Here is a 21039-nt window from a genome sequence, read left to right on the forward strand (position 1 = left end):
CGGCACTAAAGGGCACGCAAGAAAGGTTCAGGAAAACATGGTATCATTGGATAGTGTTCCAGAACTCAGAGGAATACCGTTCGATAATCAATCGACAAACGGAGTAAGCAACACCAGAATACAGTGCTACACTCTACGATATACTTAATAGTCTCTGTCTCTTTGGTTTTTTTTTTTCTCTCTTTCTCTCTTCCCTTCTCTTCCCCTCCTAAGTACGTCCCACTGGATTATTCCCGTTTGTGGCATGTTCGTTTAGAAGGTTCTAGATGGTATAGATAGAAGGAATAGAAAGAAAAGAAGCGCAGACGACAAACAGAAGGACAACGAGTCCTGAATACTACAATAAGATAAGTCACACCTCGACTAGCAACAAAGAAAATGTATCTGATTCTTTAATATTGCAGTGTTTAAGATGTTGGTATGTTGGTGCTTAACGAGATTATTAAATTGACTGTAACTAATTGAAAATCTGTTATAAATAAAGAATTTAAAAAAAAAAAAAAAAAGAGAAGTGGCAACCCACCCAACCTTCTACACGAAATACTGGTGTCCCTTGACCATCTCCGACCTGAAGATTTAGGAGTGGAATTTAATTTTGCTTCTACTGCTAAACCGCGAGGAGACTGTAATTCTGCCATGATTAATATTTACATATATCCTGTTGTAGTGGGCCTAGTGAACTCTACTTAATTCTTGCCCTACCTAAACAATGTAATATGCCTTATTAACTTTGATAGTCTACAGGACAAATGTTCTGTTTGCAACTTTTTCTTGTACAGGAGCAATTCCACACCATATAGTATTATTTATGCTGTCTGTCACTTTGGGGGCGTTAACACGATAGTCCATCTACCATCAGGTTGCCTCGTTAATTAAGTTTTATTGCTGTAGGCTAATTTCACATGGGTGAGTGCGATATCGGAACTCGTCCCGATATCACGCTTGCCAACGTATGATTTCCCCGCGGATGTGGGGCGTTTTTGTATCAAAAACATCTCGTACCACTTCGGTGAAGTAGCATTCCTCTGCTGCGGCTGAGAAAGTAAGTGTTATGATCGTGTGGGCAAAGAAAGCATGGGGGCCCACACGATTGTACCCAAAGAGAGGACTCAGTACGCACACGGGTTTCTGGCAAACTGACCCTGGGAGGTTGACCAGGCCCTACCTAAGCGGGGACATTGCCCCGATAAGGGCAGCCCAGCGGTCTTCGGATCTGGGCCCTAGCTGATCCTAGGAGCCACGCACCAGAACAGGACGCATTCACATGCCACATGACAGGGACTGAACCACAGGACACACAGAGCCAGAATACACAGCATACAGCAGCCACAATGCAACTAGTAACAGATAGGAAGCAGAATATAAATACCAGGTATTAGTTGACATTTTGTACAAAACATGAAAGCTAGCAGGCTACCTTATGGCTCCTTGTTATACTGCTAGTTCCTACACTAACCAGGAGTCAAGCAGAACCAGACAGAGTTCACATAGAACGCTGCAACAGGACAGGACACAGATCGCAGGTCATACAGCAAGCTGACACAAAACTGACAGAATATAAACGAAGAAACGGACATGAACCAGCAAGACACAGATCACACAGCAAACTTCAACAGAACAGAGAACAGGTAACAGGACACATGCCACAGATACATTCAAACAGTACACGACCAGCTTCAGACTGGCCAGGAGCAGGTTTTATATGTGAGCCCAGACCCAGGAGATTGGCTAGCAGGAAGTACCACACCCAGCCTGCTCAATCATTAACCCTGAGAGTGCTGTGCTGCTGGAAGCACAGTAGTACAACATGTCAACAGCACACGTAACAGTAAGTGAAAACTTTATTTGGTTTTATCATCCTATTGTATTGTCTTGTTCATTCCAAAAATCCTTGGAGTGCTGGAACTTTTTACTTACTCTGATCTCTCCCATAGCAGGTCTCCCAGTCATTCTTCATGAATGTAATAAATTTGGTAGAGTTAGTAATTTCAGGGTAAATACCCAAAAGTCTGAAATACTGAACATTACTTTACCGACCCAAGAGGTGGCCCAACTTCAGAAAGCATTCCCCCTTAACCCCTTGAGTGGCGGGTTTCCTACCACCCTGTCGTGCCCACCAGGGCAGGTTTTTTAAAATGGTCAAATCATTGAATTTCAACTAATTTTGCAGTTGCGTCTCAAGAGCCATAACTTTTTCATTTTTCCATTGACATGGCCATATAAGGGCTTGTTTTTTGCGGGACAAGTTGTGATTTTTTAAACAGGGGGGAGGAAAAAAAGAAAAAAAGGGGCCATGTCATTAAGGGGTTAAATAATGCATTAACTTCCTTCTCTGGGTCATTACGACGCACACGGATACCACATGTGTGATTTTATTTTTTATTTTTTTACCAAGTAAAGGGAGACAAGTGTTTTTAGAATTTTTTAAAATAATTTTTTTCCTTTTTTTTTGGTCCCTTTAGGGGACTTCCACAGGGACCCATCAGGACCCCCTGATCACATTCCGGGGGTCTGATGGTGACAGCCCTTTACATGCTGCAGTGACAGCCCTTTACATGCTGCAGTCACATAGACTGCAGCATGTAAAGGGTTAACACAGCAGAGATCGGAGGTTTTCTCTGATCTCTGCTGTAAGAGCTGGTACCTAGCTGTCCTCTGGCAGCCAAGCACCAAGCTCTCCCTGCCACAGAGACCATCGGCTTGCTTCTGACAAGCCGATGGTCTCTATCACAACCTATAAACAAAGCAGGACTTAGAAGCAGGAGATTGCCGGCATATCGGCAATATCTTCCTGCTTCTCAATGTCCTGCTTTGTTCTCTGTGGGACTGTGCAGGCAGAGCACAATGTCACAGCTTGTGGCATTGTGCTCTGCAGCTCCCATAGTAATACATAGCCCGGAAATCTTCCGGGCTATATCGCTATGGGCAGTGGAGCTCGTCCAGGAAAATTTCCGGCGTGCCACTCAAGGGGTTAAATGAAGAGATACTTCAATTAAATATCTAGTGATTCATATTTCTGCAGACATAAATTGGGTGTTCAATCTCACAGCTTAAAGTAAATTGCCACTATTTTGGTTTGGCAGGGTTAAAGCCTTAAAAATGGACATTCTACCCAAGTTACTGTAAACGTTTCAGACTGATCCCTGGGATTTGGCAAGTAATTATTTTTTATAAATTAATAGTAAGTCATTTCCTTTGGAAAAACTCTACTTCACGCTCAAACTATAGACTTCTAACTAGGCCTAAATTGGTTGGAGGTATATGGTTGCCCAACTTTGATTTATACCACAACGCATTCATTTGCAACTATGTTCTTGACCTCTTTCATCGCAGGACAACTAAGCTTTGGGATCTTTTGAGCGATTGTTGTTGTGTCTAAATCAGCCTTAGGGCGCCCACCCACTGGCGTTTTTTTTTCCCTGCGAAATTCGCAGCATTTTTTTTCTGCAGGGGTCTATGGGACTTGTAATGTTAAAATCGCGATCGCGCAAAATCGCAATTTACCGCGAATCGCGATTTTGCGCGATCGCGATTTTAACATTGCAAGTCCCATAGACCCTTGCAGAAAAAAAATGCTGCGAATTTCGCAGGGAAAAAAAAACGCCAGTGGGTGGGCGCCTTTAGGCTGAGTTCACACAGGGCGGATTTGCCGCGGTTTTGCCATGGTTTTTGCTTCAAAGGTTAATTTAGGCTTGCGGATTTTTCTGTGGATTTTCGTGCGGAAAAATACGCAAGTGTTTTTTTCCGCAGCGCTTTTTTACTTTTTGTCGTGTATTTGGTGCGGTTTTGGCTGCATCCATAGAGGTCTATGGACAAAAAAGCGCTGCGGAAAAGACCGTAGAATGAACATGCTGCATCTTTTAAAACCGCGCCGCAGTTGCATTTTTGCACTGCGGCTGTGCGGAAAAAATCCACACTGTGCGAACAGCTTTTTGGCAAATCTCATTTGTGCTGCATTGCACTGCAAACGGCAATCCGCGGCAAAACCGCAGCAAATCCGCACTGTGTGAACCGAGCCTTAAGTTAGAGTGTGACCCGTGCTGTTTGTATAAGTTTTTTGTTTTTTTTAAAATCCCATATATTTGGTATCATTGTATCCATAACGGCCTGTACAATAAATTGAACACACTATTTATGCTGCACAGCAAAAAAATTTTAAAATAGCCTTTTGTTCATTTTGCATCCCAAAAAATGCAATAAATTTGATCAAAAGTGCGCTCACTCTTGGAGATGATGTGTACATGTAGCACATAGCTCCCTTCCCACTGCCAGGGGCCCAGCTCGATATTTCAGGCAAAGTTCCCATTAAGAAACACCTGTGTGAAGCTATCCCCAGTAAATGAAGTACTCTATGAACTCTTGTAGATCAAAAGAAAACACAACGGCAGTCTGTGAGTGAAGAGATTTTATGTATACTTATATGACTGCGGAGCAATCTTCAGTTAGACATAGACAGACAAGCTGATCCCTCTATGGGCTGAGGGCTCAAACACACGGGCGCATTTGATTTCAAAGCTTTCATTTAGGACTTGCCCTATCTTCCGTCTTTTTTATTTTTTCTTTAAACGTGCGCCATAGCGTGGAATTTGAATAGTCAAACCAAAAACATTGGCTCATGTGCTAATACATTCTATAGCAGCCAGTTCATTAGCACATGCTCCCGTCTGTTTAAGCCCTGAGACATGCAATGTGCAATGGTCTATCCAGATTGGACAGCGTGTAGACTGATACTGTTTGATGCATGTTGCACCTGAATTTCCCAGGCGTAAAATGTACAATCGCGTGTAAATAAGCCCTTATTGTCAGTATAAGGCCGGCTGCACACGGACAGATTTCCACCGCGTAATACGCGGCGAAAATCCGCCCATTGCCCGCAGCTATTAGATTCTATTGAACCTAATAGCTCAGTGCTCACGGTGCGGAATTTCATCGCGGAATTCCGCACCATGAAATCACCCGTCCTCACCCGCGGCATGCTCTATTTGCCACGGGTGTACGCGCGTACGGCTTCCATTGCAGTCAATGGAAGCCCGTCCGACACACTATCTTCCGCTGTGGGAGCGAGGACGCCGGATCCGCAGGTAAGTTTGGGGGTCTCTGGGGGGCGCCGTGACAGGCTCCGCCGCGGAATTCCACGGCGGAGCCTGTCACGGCCGTGTGCAGCCGGCCTAACGCTAAAATGGAACATACACATTTTTAGAAGCAACAGACATTCTGTATCAGCAAGGCTATGTGGTTCCATGATATGCAATGTTTTAAGAAACAGATTTTTATATCAACCAGTTAAGCAAAAAGACATTGGATTTCAATTAAATTGACAAACAGCCATTTCATATTTCTTTGTGTGAGGCCACATCCTACAAGATGTATTGGAAAGCATTTTCTTGTAGTTGCATTGATATAGCAGCTTGATTTTAGGCCTCTTCCTCCTTTTTCTTTGGTTTTGAAGGTGGAGGAGGTGGTTCTTCATCTTCATCTTCATCATCCTCGGTAGTACCACACAATCGGTCATAGATTACAACACAGACACCAGTTAGCCATGCTACTACTGTGCCAGAGCCAAAGATGACAAATCCCACCAGCATTAGGAAGATGTAGTCTCTCTCATATAGATTGGTGAAACACATTAGATTGATATGTTTTTCTGTCTCTTTCAGTGATTCCCCGTAAATTTGGACAGGGGTCATACATGTCATGTTTTCTTCATCTGCAAAATACAAAAAGAATATAGCTGGGTCAAGTTTATCCAGTTGTTGTCTTAGTTTATAAGAAAATGGTGAACGTTATAGAAATAACTCTGTAGATCACAGCGGCCAAACAGGCAACTTAGACCAACGAATGGATTGCCAAATTAGAACTACCTGTTCTTGAATTAGTAGAGAAATTCCATAAGAAGTCTATGTAGTTCAGTCTATTATCCTACAGTATTTATTTAGAAGACCCCTATGAGGTACTTGTCAACTGTCTCACATTAGGGGAAACAATAACTTCTTGACCCCATATGTTAGAATAACTCCCTGGTTCAGTGAATCATCCAATCAGGAGCAGACTGGGTTGTGGGATAGTCCTACAAAGGCCAGCTGAAGATGGGCCAATGAACCAGGGAGTTATTCTAATATATGGGGGCAGGGAGTTATTTTTTCCCCTAATGCTCTGGGTGGAGAAAGTTTTTCCAGTCTACCACATTATAAAAATCTTATAGATACTGTGAAAATATTAAATTAATGGTTTAAAAGCACGATTCCTTCAGCCATTTTGTCTCCTGTTAATAAAGCAATGGGTCAGCAGTAGTTAAATATAATTTCTAATAGTTTCTAACATCTTTGTGTCTAAATGCCCTTGCATTTGTGCCTTCTTATCACAAGGCACAAGGTGTGATAAGTCTTTCTTTGTTTTAACCCCTTAATGCTACCAGACAATACGTCTTGGAGGTTGGGGGTATGTATGGAGGGGGATCGCAGGTCTATCCTGATGCATACAATGCGGGTGCTGGCTGTTTTTAAAGTCCCATTTAGACCCAAGGATTCTCACTCAAAATTCATTCAAAGCCGTCTTTGGGTCAAAATGCACGGACATCGTTCAGTTTTCGTGCACGAGTCATTCATCTTTTAATTCTAGTTTTTTTGAATTGAGCAATGAACTCTTATCAGCTGTGCAGGCTGTTATCACAGTTGGCAGCGCTGATAAGATTCTTACAGCCCGTATCCCGCTGGTAGTTCACAGCGGGACGCCGGCTGCAATTGTGGAGAACAATACAGCTGTTTGCTTATGCAGAACAGCTGCATTGTTCGCCGAGTGATAGTGGTGGTGTCTCACTCCACCTGCATAGCTCTTAAGTAGCTACTTAGCTATTACAGACTATGCAAAGATGATTGCTCAAAACTGTCACTCAAACTGTCATTTGAGTGACTTTTGAGCGATCATCTGTCAATAAATGGGGTCTTATAGCTGACACGCACCCACAACAGCTCTGATAAGCAGCACCACTGTTCGGAGCAGTTAATTCTTTAAATGCCATAGTCCATTCTGTCAGCGGCATTTAAATGCCCCGATCAATTTTTGGGGGTCCCGTACTGGCCCCAGCAATGAGATCGCAGGTTGTCGTGTGGTTGCCATGGCATCTGAGGGCCTTTTGAAAGGCCCCAGGGCTGTCAGTGCATATTGCCTATCAAGCCATGTCACTACACATTCCTTGTTAGATCACGATGTAATGGCATTACAGCATATTGTGGGAGTGTCAAACCATTGCAAGTTCTTGTCCCCCATGGGGACTAAAAAGAACTGTAAAAATTAGTTAATAAAGTGTAATTAATTATTAAAAAAATAAAAGGCAATGAAAGCTATTTAAAAAAACAAACAAACAACCTTTTGCCATATTTATAATAAAAGAATCTAAATAATAAAACCCCAAAACATATTTGGTAACGCTGTGTCTGTAAAAGTCCAATCTATCAAAGTAATGCATCATTTACCCTGCATAATGCACATTGTAAAAAAAAATAAACAACACCAGAATTGCCCTTTTTTGGTCAACTTGTCTCCAAGAAAAAAATGTAATAAAAAACTATCAAAAAGTCACATTTATTTCTAAAATAATACCAATAAAAACTACAGGGCGTTCAAAAAAAAAAAATGAGCCTGGTATAGTCTGGTCATTTTTGTGCAGTGTGTATGCTGTAGAAACAAGACCCCCTACCCCAAAGATGGCAGAATTTAGTTTTTTTTCCATTTCACTCCACTTTTTATAATGTTTTTCAGTACATTATATGGTACATTAAATAGTACCAATGAAAAATACAACTCGTCCCGCAAAAAAACAACAAGCCCTCATACAGCGACATCAAAGGATAAATAAAAATATTCAGATTTTTAAAAATGGGTGGGCTAAAAACGAAAATGATTTTTAAAAAAATCAGCGGCCTCAAGGAGTTAAACAAAGGTCAACTCGTACACCCCAGATTCACATTCACTGTTCCCAGAAGGTGTACTTAGATACTGAATGAGACAATATTTTCTGAAAGTTACAGGCGCGGGTGACAGGTGAGTTGCAGCTGGGAGCAGGCGGGGGGGGGGGGGTGGGAAGAAAGGGAGAGAGAGATCTCCCTGCTCTCCCCCGCCGCTCCCTGCCCCCTGCCGCCCCCCGAATCTTTAGAGACGAGCGGGGAGATACTCGGCTAAGGCAATGCTCGCTCGAGTAATGTGCCTTAGCGAGTATACTCTCTAATTACTAACTTTAATTGTTACTGGTAATCACTGTTAAGAAATTCTTAATGAAATGCTTATTAATACACCCAATAGCCTAACTATTATTCACTGCAAAATGCTTATGTCATTTGATTGGATGCTGAGGGGTGAGGTGAGCATGTGATCAGCCTACGTCAGATTTACTATAATATTATGTATTCAATAAACATGCTTCAGGAGAGGGCCTGAGACACCATACTGAGCCACGTGTTTACTTCTCTGATGCATTGTAATAATAATTAGACATACCTGATTAATAAGGCTACGATGCCCATTGAGTATCCCCTAAATTAAGTAATTACTCCAACTGTTCGAATATACATAGTATAATACTTATAAGTCACATATACCTCAAAATGGGACCACTAAAACTACAAGTTGTCCCACAAAAAAGAAGCCCTCATACGGGCTGTTGATTGAAAAATGAAAAGGCTTTGCTTCTGGAACGTGGTACCACACAGCCTTTTTGTAAAAAAAAAAGTTTATATTGTGCAAAAGAAGTAAAACAGAATAAAATCTCTATGCCATGAGGCATGAGGGCCAGGGTTAATATTTGTAGGAGGAGTTACATTAATTAATTGCATCATATAATGTATTAGGAAACTGAAACATTTCTAAGTGAGGTGAAGTATAAAAAAAATGCAGTTTCAACATTTATATTTTTTTTGTGGGGGTGTTTGTTTTCATGGTGTTCGCAGTGCAGAACAAGTAAGAAGTTATATTTATTTTGTGAGTCAGTGCGATTACGGTGATACCAAGTTTACATAGCTTATATTTTACACTATACAGTTTAAAAAATAGAATAACTGCTTTCTCTCACCATCTTCTGAGCCCCATAACTTTGTTATGTCTGTGAGAGGTCTTATTTTTTGTGGGTCGACCTGTACTTTCTATCTGTATCATTTTAGGGTGTTTATGACTGTTTGATAGCTTCTTTATTCAATTTTTTTCATGGAGACAGGGTGACCAAAAAAAGTGCAATTCTGGTATTACGGTTTTTTTCTGATGTTATTCACCTTGCGGGATTAATAATGCGATATTTTAATAAATTGGATATACAGATGTGGCAATACCAATTTTTTCTTATGTTCTATTTTCTTTGTTGCGACAACTGGGAAGAGTCTTTTTTTTACTTTAAATATTTTTTAAAATTTACTAATCATTATAAAAGCTTTATTAGTCTTATTTTTATTTTTTGTTTTTAGTTCTCATAGGGCTTGTGAACTTGCGATTGATCACTTCAAACATTGTACTGCAATAGAATGGATTTAAAGTAGAAGACAGGACCGGCTCACCACCACTGAATCTCAATCAACTCACAGACAGTGCAGAAAAAAGTCCATTCTAGTCATAGACAGAGATCTATAGAAAAACATAAGGTTATGCACATGGGCAGACTAAATACATGTCATCATTACACACTAAGGGCTCAATCACAGGAGCGTTTTTTTGCACTCACCCGTGTGCACAAAAAAATCGTGTCTATTAGAACCATTGGTTCCCTATGACACTGGTCAGATGTCCATCTTTTACAGGCGCAAAATATGCGCACCTGCCAAAGATAGGATATCCGTGCTTCTCATGCGCAGTACAGACCTAACCGACACACTTAATCCCTGCGGGAAGTCCCCTCATCACTGAACACTGTGACAGCACTGTCACAGTGTTCAGTGATGAGTGGACACCCAGTGGGGGTTAAAGAATGCCCTGCCACAGCTGGTGACAGCTGTGGCAGAGGACCGCAATGAAATCCAATTGAATTCAATGGAGCCGGCACTACAGCTGACAACCCCCGCAGTGATTTTTGGGGAAGGGCTTGAAATACAAGCCCTTTCCAGAAAATAAGTCGTAGGTGAAAAACAAAAATGAATACATCACCTAGTAACGCTGTCTGGGGTCCAGCACGTCTTCTCTCTGTAAAACCGGCACTGTACTAAAGCATTGTCTTCTGGCAGGGGATTCAAAAATCCCCGCCAGAAGAAAACTCTGCCTCTGATTGGCTGAGCGCAGTGACAGCTGAATGCTGTCTCTGATTGGCTGAACACAGTGACCAATCAGAGGCAGAGCTTTCTTCTTGCGGGGATTTTTAAATCCCCTACCAGAAGAAAATGGTTTAGTACAGTGCCGGCTTCACAGAGAGAAGACGCGCCGGACCCCGGACAGCACCACTAGGTGATGTATTCATCTTTTTTTCTTTCACCTTATTTTCAGGGAAGGGCTTAAAAACCACTGCGGAAGTTGCCAGCATCCCACTTCTTTCAATGGAGCCGGCTATAGCACTGTGGCCCTCTGCCACAACTGGTGACAGCTGTAGCAGGGGATTCTTTAAGCCCCGTGGAGTTTCCCTTCATCACTAAACACTGTGACAAGTGCTGTCATAGTGTTCAGTGATGAGGGAACTTCACGCGGGGATTCTTTATGCACGTCAGTTAGGTGTGTTCTGCGCATGACAAGCACGGATGTCCTATCTTTTGCAGGTGCGCATATTTTGCGCCTGTAAAAGACGGACATCTGACCAGTGCCATAGGGAACCAATGGTTCTAATACATTGGTGCAAAAAAAGCTTGTCTGACTGAGCCCTAAGGACGCCCACCCACTGGCGATTTTTTTTTCTTTGCGTTTTGCGTTTTTTCTCAAGAGCAATTAGAATTGAATGTACTCCTGTCCACTGGCGGTTTTTTTTGCGTTGCGTTGCGTTTTTTAACATAGGAACTGTCAGTTGCATATGTGTCCTTATTTTTCTCCTAATGCACCCATGAAAGTCAATGGAAATTAATGGAAAAGCCGCGAAAACGCGGCAAAAAACGCCGCGAAAAACGCGGGAAAAACGCCTCGAAAACGCTGCGTTTTTCACGCACGAAAATTGCAAACACCAGTGGGTGGGCGCCCTAAATGGGAACCCAATTGGTAACACTAAAAAATAAAAGGACTTGGAGATTGTAGTCAACTATAAGCTTAACTGGAGCACCCAGTGTCAGGCAGTGCCATGTCCTTAAGGGGTTAAGAGCACTTTCACACATACCAGAATATTCTGCAACACGCAGCAGAATATTCTACCACTACAATTCCCATGTCTAACAGGTGGATTCAGATGTGGATTTGCAGCAAAATTTTGGCATTTGCAAATCCTTATCAAAATGTGCATGTTAGTGCTTAAACACATGAGAGTATTTTAGTTCCGTTATGCGGTCGTGATATGGCGCGGAGTTTGTAAAGCCTGAGAAGAAGAAAAAAGCCATTCACGCACAACTACGCTCCATAGTGGTGATAGCCTTTTTCATGTTTTACTAATTTTGTGCCATTAAAGTACTAAAAAAGATTAGAGATGAGCGAACGTGTCCGTAACGGACACATCCGCACCCGGACACCGGCTTTAGCGAACACTGGAGTGTTCGCGCGTAAGTGTCCGGGTGCCGCCGGGGGGCGGGGAGATGCGCGGCGGCGCGGGCGGCAGTAGCGGGGAACAGGGGGGAGCCCTCTCTCTCTCCCTCTCCCCCCCGCTCCCCGCCGCACCCCCCCGCGCTGCCACGGCGGCCCCCGAACTTTTTCGCCCGAACACCGAGGTGTTCGCAAAGTTCGGTGTTCGGGCGAAAAAGGGGCGGGGCCGAACGTGTTCGCTCATCTCTAAAAAAGATGTTCTCATTGGTATAATTGTGTAAAACTAGTCTTTTTGATTGTTTTTTACTCCATTCTTAGAAAAACAAGGTGACTGACAAACAATTCGGACTTATTTTTCTAAAGGGCAATCACCATATGGGAAACATAAAGTGATAATTTGATCATCTTTTCAGTAATAAAGTACATGCCGTTTTCGGTCTGTGATTACACAGCATTTTCACAGTTCAAAACACTGCTTGCATTTTTTTGCACTTGTTTTATCATCGCTCTTCATGCAAGCAGGTCCATTGATTTAATGCATAAATACATGGTGAATATGCATGTATCATGCGTACTCACTGCATATTGACGCAATCCCACGGATTGCAATGGGTTATTTCCGTCTGCAAAATGGAACATAATAGAGCATGCTGCGATTTTTTTTTTATGTGCTTGAAAAACGCAGGTCTGAATACCTAGTAACATAGTTCGTAAGGCCGAATGAGGACAATATCCATCTAGTTCAGCCTGTCTAGCCAAATAGCCCTTTTGGGGAAAAAAATCCTTCCCGACTCCCTAATGGCAATCAGACTGTTCCCTGGATCAACCCCTAATAGTTCCTACCTGCCTGTATGTCCCAATGCAAATCAATGGGGGTTCAACATTGCATATTGCATGCTTAAAAAATACATAGCAAATATATGCCTATGTGAATAAGCCCTAAGTTTGTAAATGACTGCAGTTATGTGTTTTTAGGGTATGTAGTGATCAACTGGCATCCTGGTAGTTATATTAATTTACAGGCTGGATGACCTTAGATTTTGTTCTCTTTTGTGCTATTTTGCAAAGTACAATAAAAGTGGCAAAAGTCGGCGTCACAAAATCCTAATATCCGCAGCATGGCAGTGTTGCTGTCTACCCCAGAAGATTGTGATCTCGGAACTTAAATATATATGTAGACATTATTGGTGAATACTGATAGAGTAAACATATAGACAGTAAAGACCTGACTATGGTCGTAACCTGACACTGGTTTATTGATTTATTTTCTTCCCCACCAACACAGAGGAATACTGTATAATTATATAATTAGAACAGAATTAGATATATGGTACATTGAGCTGCGCACTCAAAACCTGCAATGTAGAAGTACCGTGTTTACCCGAAAATAAGACAGTCTCTTATATTAATTTTTGTTCAAAAAGGCTTAACTTTTTTACATGTATAGCTGCCTGGACACTATTTAAATTGACTTTTTAAATTAACTGTTAGCAGGGCTTAATTTTGGAGTAGGGCTTATGTTCCAAGCATCCTCAAAAAGCCTGAAAAATCATTTTGCATCCTCAAAAATTCTGGAAAATCATGCTATGTCTTATTTTCAGGGAAACAGGGTAGTTCTTATGAAAAAAGGTATGTTGTTTACATTCAATTGTCACTATTTTGTTACACTGTTTTTCCGCAGCTTACACATTGAAAGAAGCCTATAATAAAAACTGTGCACCCAATAATCACATCTACAAGTCCTAACCTGTACCATAATAACTGCATGCAGTTTTGTGATGCAGGACACATTGCCACAGCAAAACGTATCTTAAAAGACGGATGTTATCTATTTTTAATATAAACATAGTATGGTTAAAAAACGCAAATTAACATAAATATCAACAGACTACTAGAAAACAAGTCCCTCTATGGACAAGTGCATAACATTGTTTAGGACTGATATGGAGTCATTTAGAAACAAACTTGCAACTTTCCAGGTGTTTTTTCATACAGTAATATCCTCTGTTGTATCATTATTCTATTTTCACAACTGTTCAAATATTGACCTTATCAGCTGATACATGCTTTATTCTATTAACTAGGGCATAAATATTTTTTGTGCAACTGCCCATATTATGTTCATATATTGTGTCAATGATACTCCTGGAGCTCCCCTGTATATATATAAGCACAGCATAGCATTACATCAATTCACGTAACTTTGTTTGACTGTATCCGGGAAGACTCCTACTATGGAGTATATAAACCTCTTGTTAATATGGCTTTTGTTGCACAGTAGTTAATACTGAAGGCCTTTAGTTGGGCATGGAGTACTCCCGGAATATACCAGTATCTGCAGTGAGACAGACGCTTTACTACTCTGTCACTCTCTTGCACATCGGTATACGAGAGTGAGAAAGACATAAAGAATTATAACTTTATCAGCTTACCCCATCATACTGGCAACCAGCTCTTTCTGGAACAACGATAAGAGATACAAAAGACAGGGAACAGCATACATTTAGGAGCCCGTTATCCTATATCAGTGTCACCTGGAGCATGATCAGCTGACTTGATCTCATCAAGTAACTCTTTCTTCACCGTCTGCACTATTGTGCTGTAAATGTGATATTTGTATAGAACTTTTCTGTCAAGTGGAAATAATATTTGTACCACGTTATCCAGTGGATACAAAAGATAAAAAGTAAGATTCCACAGTTGTTGATAGCTTTTAATGGCTAAGGGACCTTTTATATGGGACAACTGTAGGGAAAAGCGCCCGACAGTCGTGCCAGCGATAATCGTGACAGTGCTTTTACACAGGAGTGAGAATCACTCAGTGAATAGAGATCGCTCCGACCGATCGTCCCCGTTCACAGTGAACAGGTAGTAAACAGACATAGATAAATGATTGCCTGTTTACAGAGCAGATTGTTGTTTCATTTTTATGCCTGCATGATCCGAACAACCAATGAATTACGTATGATCCAGCAAGAATCTGAATGATAATTGTTTAGTATTAGGCCTCATGTCCACGGGGAAAATCAGATCCGCTGCAGATTCTACATGTACCACGCGATGTTCGAGTTACTTTCACTTTCATCTCAGACGTTAACGCGCTTTTCTGGCCAATAGAAAGACAGGGAAGGCATTACAACTTCCCCCTGCGACGTTCAAGCCCTATACCACCCCCCTGCAGTGAGTGGCTGGCGAGATCAGGTGTCACCCGAGTATTAAAATCTGCCCGCCCGCGGCTCGCCACAGATGCATTCTGACATAGTTCAGGGAAAGTGCTGTTGATGCCGGAGCTGCTATAGGGAGAGCGTTAGGAGTTATTTTAGGCTTCAAGAACCCCAACGGTCCTTCTTAGGCCATAGAAATCGCAGATTGCACCTATCTGCGATCTGCGATTCCTGTTCTCTTCTCTATATGCACTCAACGGGGCCGGCGGCAGCAGCGCCGACCCCATTGAGAACATATAGAAGACAAATCATTCTTCTCTGCCACAGCTGTAACAGCTGTGGCAGAGAAGAACAATGTTTGCCCATTGAATTCAATGGAGCCGGCAATACAGCAGGTTCCACTGAAAGCAATGGGCTGCCGGCGTGCGCGGGATGAATTGTCGGGAAGGGCTTAAATATATAAGCCCTTCCCTGCAATTCATCCAGAAATGTGTTAAAATAAAAAAAAACAAATATATATTGTGATAGACATGATGATTATTTATAAAATGTCTATCGATTAATATAACCCAAATGTATTTTGCTATTGTAATGACTTTTAGCTCAGGAGTTTAAAGGACACACACACAATCTAATCATAGTATTTGCTAGACAATGGATGTCTGATCTAATGTTAGTTAAGTACATAGAAGTTACACAAGTTGCACAACCAGCTTCTAAGAGTTAAGGGCCATAGTGTCGTGTATATCCTTATATCCTGTGTTTAATACTGAGTGTTTGTCTAGCCCCCTTCCACTCCTCATCCTGAAGCTAGGTAAACAATGAGTCATCACTACACGGAGATGACTTCAGCTAGAGGACGAAGTCCATACCACCTCAACACTTGGAGGGGGTGGGCAGAGAGGTGGGGGATTCTGTATGATCCGACAAATGAGAATCTTATATGTTACTGATGTAATCTGTTGCACGCCCATTGAAGGGCGGTTGTCATGTGTTATAATAAAAAGCCTGAGCCTCTACACATGGTAGAGACTCTCTCCCGGTTTTAGACAAGCATTTGTGTCTGATTCTGGTTCGATGATGTGTGTAAACGACACTCAATTCGGAAAGCGACGAAATACCCCAAAGCCTGCTGGAGAAATCATAATCCAGAACAATATATATATACTTACCTTGTCCCGGCAGACGGAGTTCAGCCGCGGCGGCCGGCAGTGGGTGTGAAGGGGGTGTGAGTCAGACTCAGCGCTGAGCCAATCAGGGGGCAGGTCTGACTCACACCCCCTTCACACCCACTGTAGGCCGGCCGCGCTGAACTCCGTCTGCCGGGACAAGGTAAGTATATACCGGCGTATAAGGCGACAGGGCGTATAAGACGACCCCCCAACTGTCACCTTATACGCCGGGAATACAGCGGAGCAAAAAATAAAAATCATTACTCACTTCCCCCGGCCTTCTGCGGCGCTGCTGCAGGCTGTCGCTCCCTTCTGGTCCCTGGCAGAGCACTGCTTTCTGGACGCAGGGCTTGAAATCCCCGCCTCCAGAAAGCTACTGTGATTAGCTAACACATGCCGTCAGCCAATCACAGCCATTCAATGACATCATTGTCATTGGCTGTGATTGGCTGAAGGCACGTGTGTTTTCTGGAGGCGGGGATTTCAAGCCCTGCGTCCAGAAAGCAATGCTCTACCGGGGACCAGGAGGGAGCGACATCCTGCAGCAGCGCCGCAGAACGCCGGGGGAAGTGAGTAATGATTTTTATTTTTTGCTCCGCTGTATTCCCGGCGTATAAGTTGACAGTTGGGGGGTCGTCTTATACGCCCCGTCGCCTTATACGCCGGTATATACGGTATATTTTTTTTATTTTAACACATTTCTGGATGAATTGCAGGGAAGAGCTTCTATATTTAAGCCCTTCCCGACAATTCATCCCGCGCACGCCGGCAGCCCATTGCTTTCAGTGGAACCTGCTGTATTGCCGGCTCCATTGAATTCAATGGGCTAACATCGTTCTTCTCTGCCACAGCTGTTACAGCTATGGCAGAGGAGAACGATCTTTATGCTGACAGTGCGGGGGGGGGGGGGCACTCTTGCTGCTATTGTGGCTTAATAGTGGGACCTGGGAACTTGAGATGGAGCCCAACATGTAGCCTCTCGCATGCCCTATCCGTTGCTGTGTCGTGCCCATCACTTTCTTGAATTGTCCCGATTTTCACAAATGAAAACCTTAGCGAGCATCGGCGATATACAAAAATGCTCGGGTCGCCCATTGACTTCAATGGGGTTCGTTACTCGAAACGAACCCTCGAGCATCGCGATAATTTCGTCCCGAGTAACGAGCACCCGAGCATTTTGGTGCTCGCTCATCTCTAGTCTCTAACTAAAAAGATGATAACAAGTAGCAAGTTTTTGAGACTACTTAGGAATCTTTATCAGTTGATGTATGTGGGCATGCACACAACCCGACCGGGCTCAGGAGGCCCTTGACAGACCAAAAGTAGAAAGGATCATCTGATCATCTAACAAACACAAGCAGTTCCAACTATTTTATCTAGAGACAGGCACTTGGCTGAAGCACACTTGGTCTTATGGTGCCTTTGACACCCACTCATTGCTTCTGTTTCAATGGTTACATGAATGATGAAACTAGACTGCTATGGAGGGTTGTTTTCGGCACAAAATCCATGTTTAGTATGGGCACTGACGATGGCCGTGTTCATACCTGGAGACTTAGGGGTGAGCCCTTCAATCCTGCCTCTGCAGTACACTGACCCCACTGCTAGTGTGATGGTGTGGGGAACCATTGCATAGTCAAATTGAGCCGTATGGTGGCCAAATCCCTATGACTGCAAGGGGCCGTTGATTGTGGCTAGCAGGGCTGTGTAGATGGAGAAGAGGAGGGACCAAGAACCGAGCCCTGGGGAGCAGCAAGGGGAAGAGGAAAGGAGGAAAAGCCTGCAAAGCATACGCTGAATGAGCAGTCAGATAGGTAGGAGGAGAACCAGAAAAGAGCAGTGTCCTTTAGGGCCAATGGAGTGAAGCATACTGAGGAGGAGTTTTATGGTCAACAGTGCCTAATGCTGCAGAGAGGTCAAGGAGGATGAGTAAGGGAGTAGTTACCCTTTGATTTAGCCGTCAGGAGGTGTTTTTACACTTTCGTAAGAGCCGTTTCTGTCGAGTGTAGAGGGCGGAACCCCACAGAATACATTTTTGGATTTACAGTTTTTTTTTACTAAACTAGTAAAAAAATACGCAAACATGGATATACCAGATAAAATAGAAAAAAAATACAACTCTGTGTAGTGTGTTGGCAACTCCGGGTAAGCAAGAGCAGCCCTAAACACTTGAGCGATGCTCGGAAGAGCCTGTGTACTGACATCCATGGAAATCCTACAACGGCTGATCAGCTAATGGATCTCATGGAATGATATTCAGTGGCTGAAAGGTCTTTTGAGACCCACTTAGCAGTTTTCCTCTAGCCCATGGAAGACAAAGACTTTGGGGATGTGTGGTAAGACTGTGCCAGGGTACAGAGGTGCGGGGTGTTTATGTGATGAGGATGAGGTTAGATGCTCAGTAAGACTTTGGGACATACTGCTATGCCAAATAAGAGTTTGAGCAGGTGTTACTGTTTTTAGGACTCTGGAAACATGGTGGATGATTGTCCTACCACGTCAGAGCCTATGAAATGTGACTTTATCGGTATGGAGAAATGCACAACTATGTTCACACAAGGGGTTTGTATAGTGGCTTATGCCAATGCTTCCATGAGATGTAAACTGTTGGTCGACAACAAAAAGGTTGTTGCATTAATGGATTCTAGAAGTGGGGTTACAATGGTGAAAACCAGCCTGGTTGTTGATACAGAACAAACCTTGGATGTATATATTGCGACATATGTATGTAGTGATGCTTGATAATACCCTGCTGCTATTGTGTATGTCCATTCTCCACAGGGCACTGTACATAGTAGGAATGGTACCAGTTCTGATTTATGATGTAATCCTGGGAAGAAACTTTCAACAAAGCATGAGGTTATGGTGACATCCCGGGTAAACCTGGAGCCATCTGAAACATTTTCTTTGACAAGGGAGAGAGACATGTCAGAAGATGAAATAGATCCTTTTCCTCTATGTCTGGAGTAACTGACGACCTAGTGCTGGGGGTTCAAGCCTCTGTCTTTACTAGACCTGGAGCGTATAAAGGATGATTTCCAGTCAGGGCAACCACGGGACCCAACCCTGTCCAGGGGAAATGAAAATTTGAGAGTAATTAATGGTATATTGGTAGAATCTAATGTTAATCTGACTTTACCGTATATAATGTTGGAAAATAATTTACTGTACTAGGTGGATAAAAAAGGCAATGATACAGTACAGTAGTTTAGATCTTGCTTATTGTCATATTTTAAGTGGCCATTTGGGGGTCCAGAAAACCTCAGAAAGGTTATTACAGAGATTATTTTGGCCAGAGGTAAATGGTGGTCTCAAGAAATATTGTGAGTCATGAGTGTCAAATTTCAGGCCCAAGGTCTTATTATTGAAGTCCCCTGGCACCTATGCCTATTATTGAGACACCTTTTGAATGCATAGGTATGAATCTAGTTGGCCCTTTGGTAAAGTCCACCTGCAGGCACCAACACATTTTGGTGATAGTAGATTATGCTCCCCGCTACCCTGAGGGTATTCCTTTGCATAATACTTCTTCCAAAATGATTGCAAAGGAATTGGTCTAGGTGTTTAGACGGTTGAGTATTCCTAAGGCCTCATGTCGACGGGCAAAAGATGATTTTAAATCCTCAGCGGATCACCCGCATGCGGATCTGCACCCCATAGGGATGCATTGACCACCCGCAGGTAGCTAAATACCTGCGGATGGTCAATAAAAGTGAATTAAAAAAAATATGGAGCATGAAAAAAAATGGACATGCTCCATTTCTATTGAAGCCTATGGAAGCCGACCGGATCTGCAGGAGACCTAAAATCAGAATATACTCACCTGCTCCGGATCTTCCCTTCTTCGCGGCTTGATCTTCTCTCTGTCGCGGCTGGATATTTTTTCTTCGGGCCGGCACGCAACCGGTGTGCCGTTCACATCCGCCGGGCCGAAGAAAGAAGATACGGCCGCGACGGAGAGAAGATCAAGCCGCGAAGAAGGGAAGATCTGGAGCGTGTGAGAGGTGAGTAATTGTTATTTTCAGCCCTCATGTCCGCGGGGCAGGAGGGACCCGCTACGGATTCTCCATGGAGAATCCGTAGCGGGCCTGATTTTCCCCATGGACATGAGGCCTAAAGAGATACTCATTGACCAGGGCCCCCCTTCATGTCAATAGTGATGAAGGAACTCTGCTGGCTAATTAAAAATAGAGCTATTATGCACCTCCGTTTACCATCCTCAGATAGATAGGCTAGTAGAAAGATTTAATAAGACTTTAAAATAAATGTCTAAAAAGGTGGTCAACAGAGATGGAAAAGATTGGGATTTCCTATTAACATACCTGTTGTTTATTATAAGAGAGGTGCCACAGTCATCCACAGGGTTTTCACCTTTGAATTACTGTATGCAAGAAAGCTCCAGGATCTCCTAGATATCACTAAAGCAGTCTGGGAGGGACAAACCACTCCTTTTAAAATTGTGGTGGAACATGTTTTCCAGATGCATAGCTGAATTACAGCTGTTATTCCCACTGTTAAACAACACATGGAACAGATTTGAGCTAAAAAGACGAGTTATAACAGAGGGGCCAAAGTACGTGCTTCTGAGGGTGGAGATTGAGTGTTGGTCCTTACTCCGACAGTGGAAAGCAAATTCTTAGCCAAGTGGCAGGCACCATTTAAAAAGTAAAGAAAAACTCACTGATGTAATGTACAAAGTATATCAACCAGGTGAGAGAAAGCCGCAACAAAGTTATCACATAAACCTGACCAAACTTTGGAAAGACCGTCTGTCTTTGCTTACGGAACTGACTCTGGCTAAGACTGACTGGCCGGTACTGGAGTTTAAGATCGCTGAGAAGTTGCCATATGTTCAAAGGAAGGAGGCAAGACAGTTAGTCCTCCAGAATGAAGACTTATTTTCAGAGAAGCCAGGCCGAACTATGATGATTAAACATGATATTGTTACAGAGCCAGGTGTGAACCTCAATGTGAGACCCTATAGGACTCCAGAAGCCTGGCGTGAAGCCGTCTCTAAGTAGATATAAACCATGTTAGAATTAGGGGTGATTGAGGAATCGCACAGTGAGTGGTCAAGCCCG

General features: G+C 42.9%; 1 protein-coding gene across 1 annotated transcript in view; it reads right to left on the minus strand.

Annotated features, from left to right (window-relative positions):
* Positions 1 to 5287: 5287 nt before the first annotated feature.
* The window catches only part of LRRC52 (leucine rich repeat containing 52), a 56740-nt gene continuing 40988 nt past the window's right edge, over positions 5288 to 21039 (minus strand). The window contains exon 2 of the mRNA XM_066594980.1: positions 5288 to 5707. Coding sequence (XP_066451077.1) covers positions 5415 to 5707 — 293 coding nt within the window. The 3' untranslated portion in view covers positions 5288 to 5414. The remainder of the gene's footprint in view (positions 5708 to 21039) is intronic.

Source organism: Eleutherodactylus coqui, chromosome 3 (genome assembly GCF_035609145.1).
Source record: "Eleutherodactylus coqui strain aEleCoq1 chromosome 3, aEleCoq1.hap1, whole genome shotgun sequence".
Classification (NCBI taxonomy): domain Eukaryota; kingdom Metazoa; phylum Chordata; class Amphibia; order Anura; family Eleutherodactylidae; genus Eleutherodactylus; species Eleutherodactylus coqui.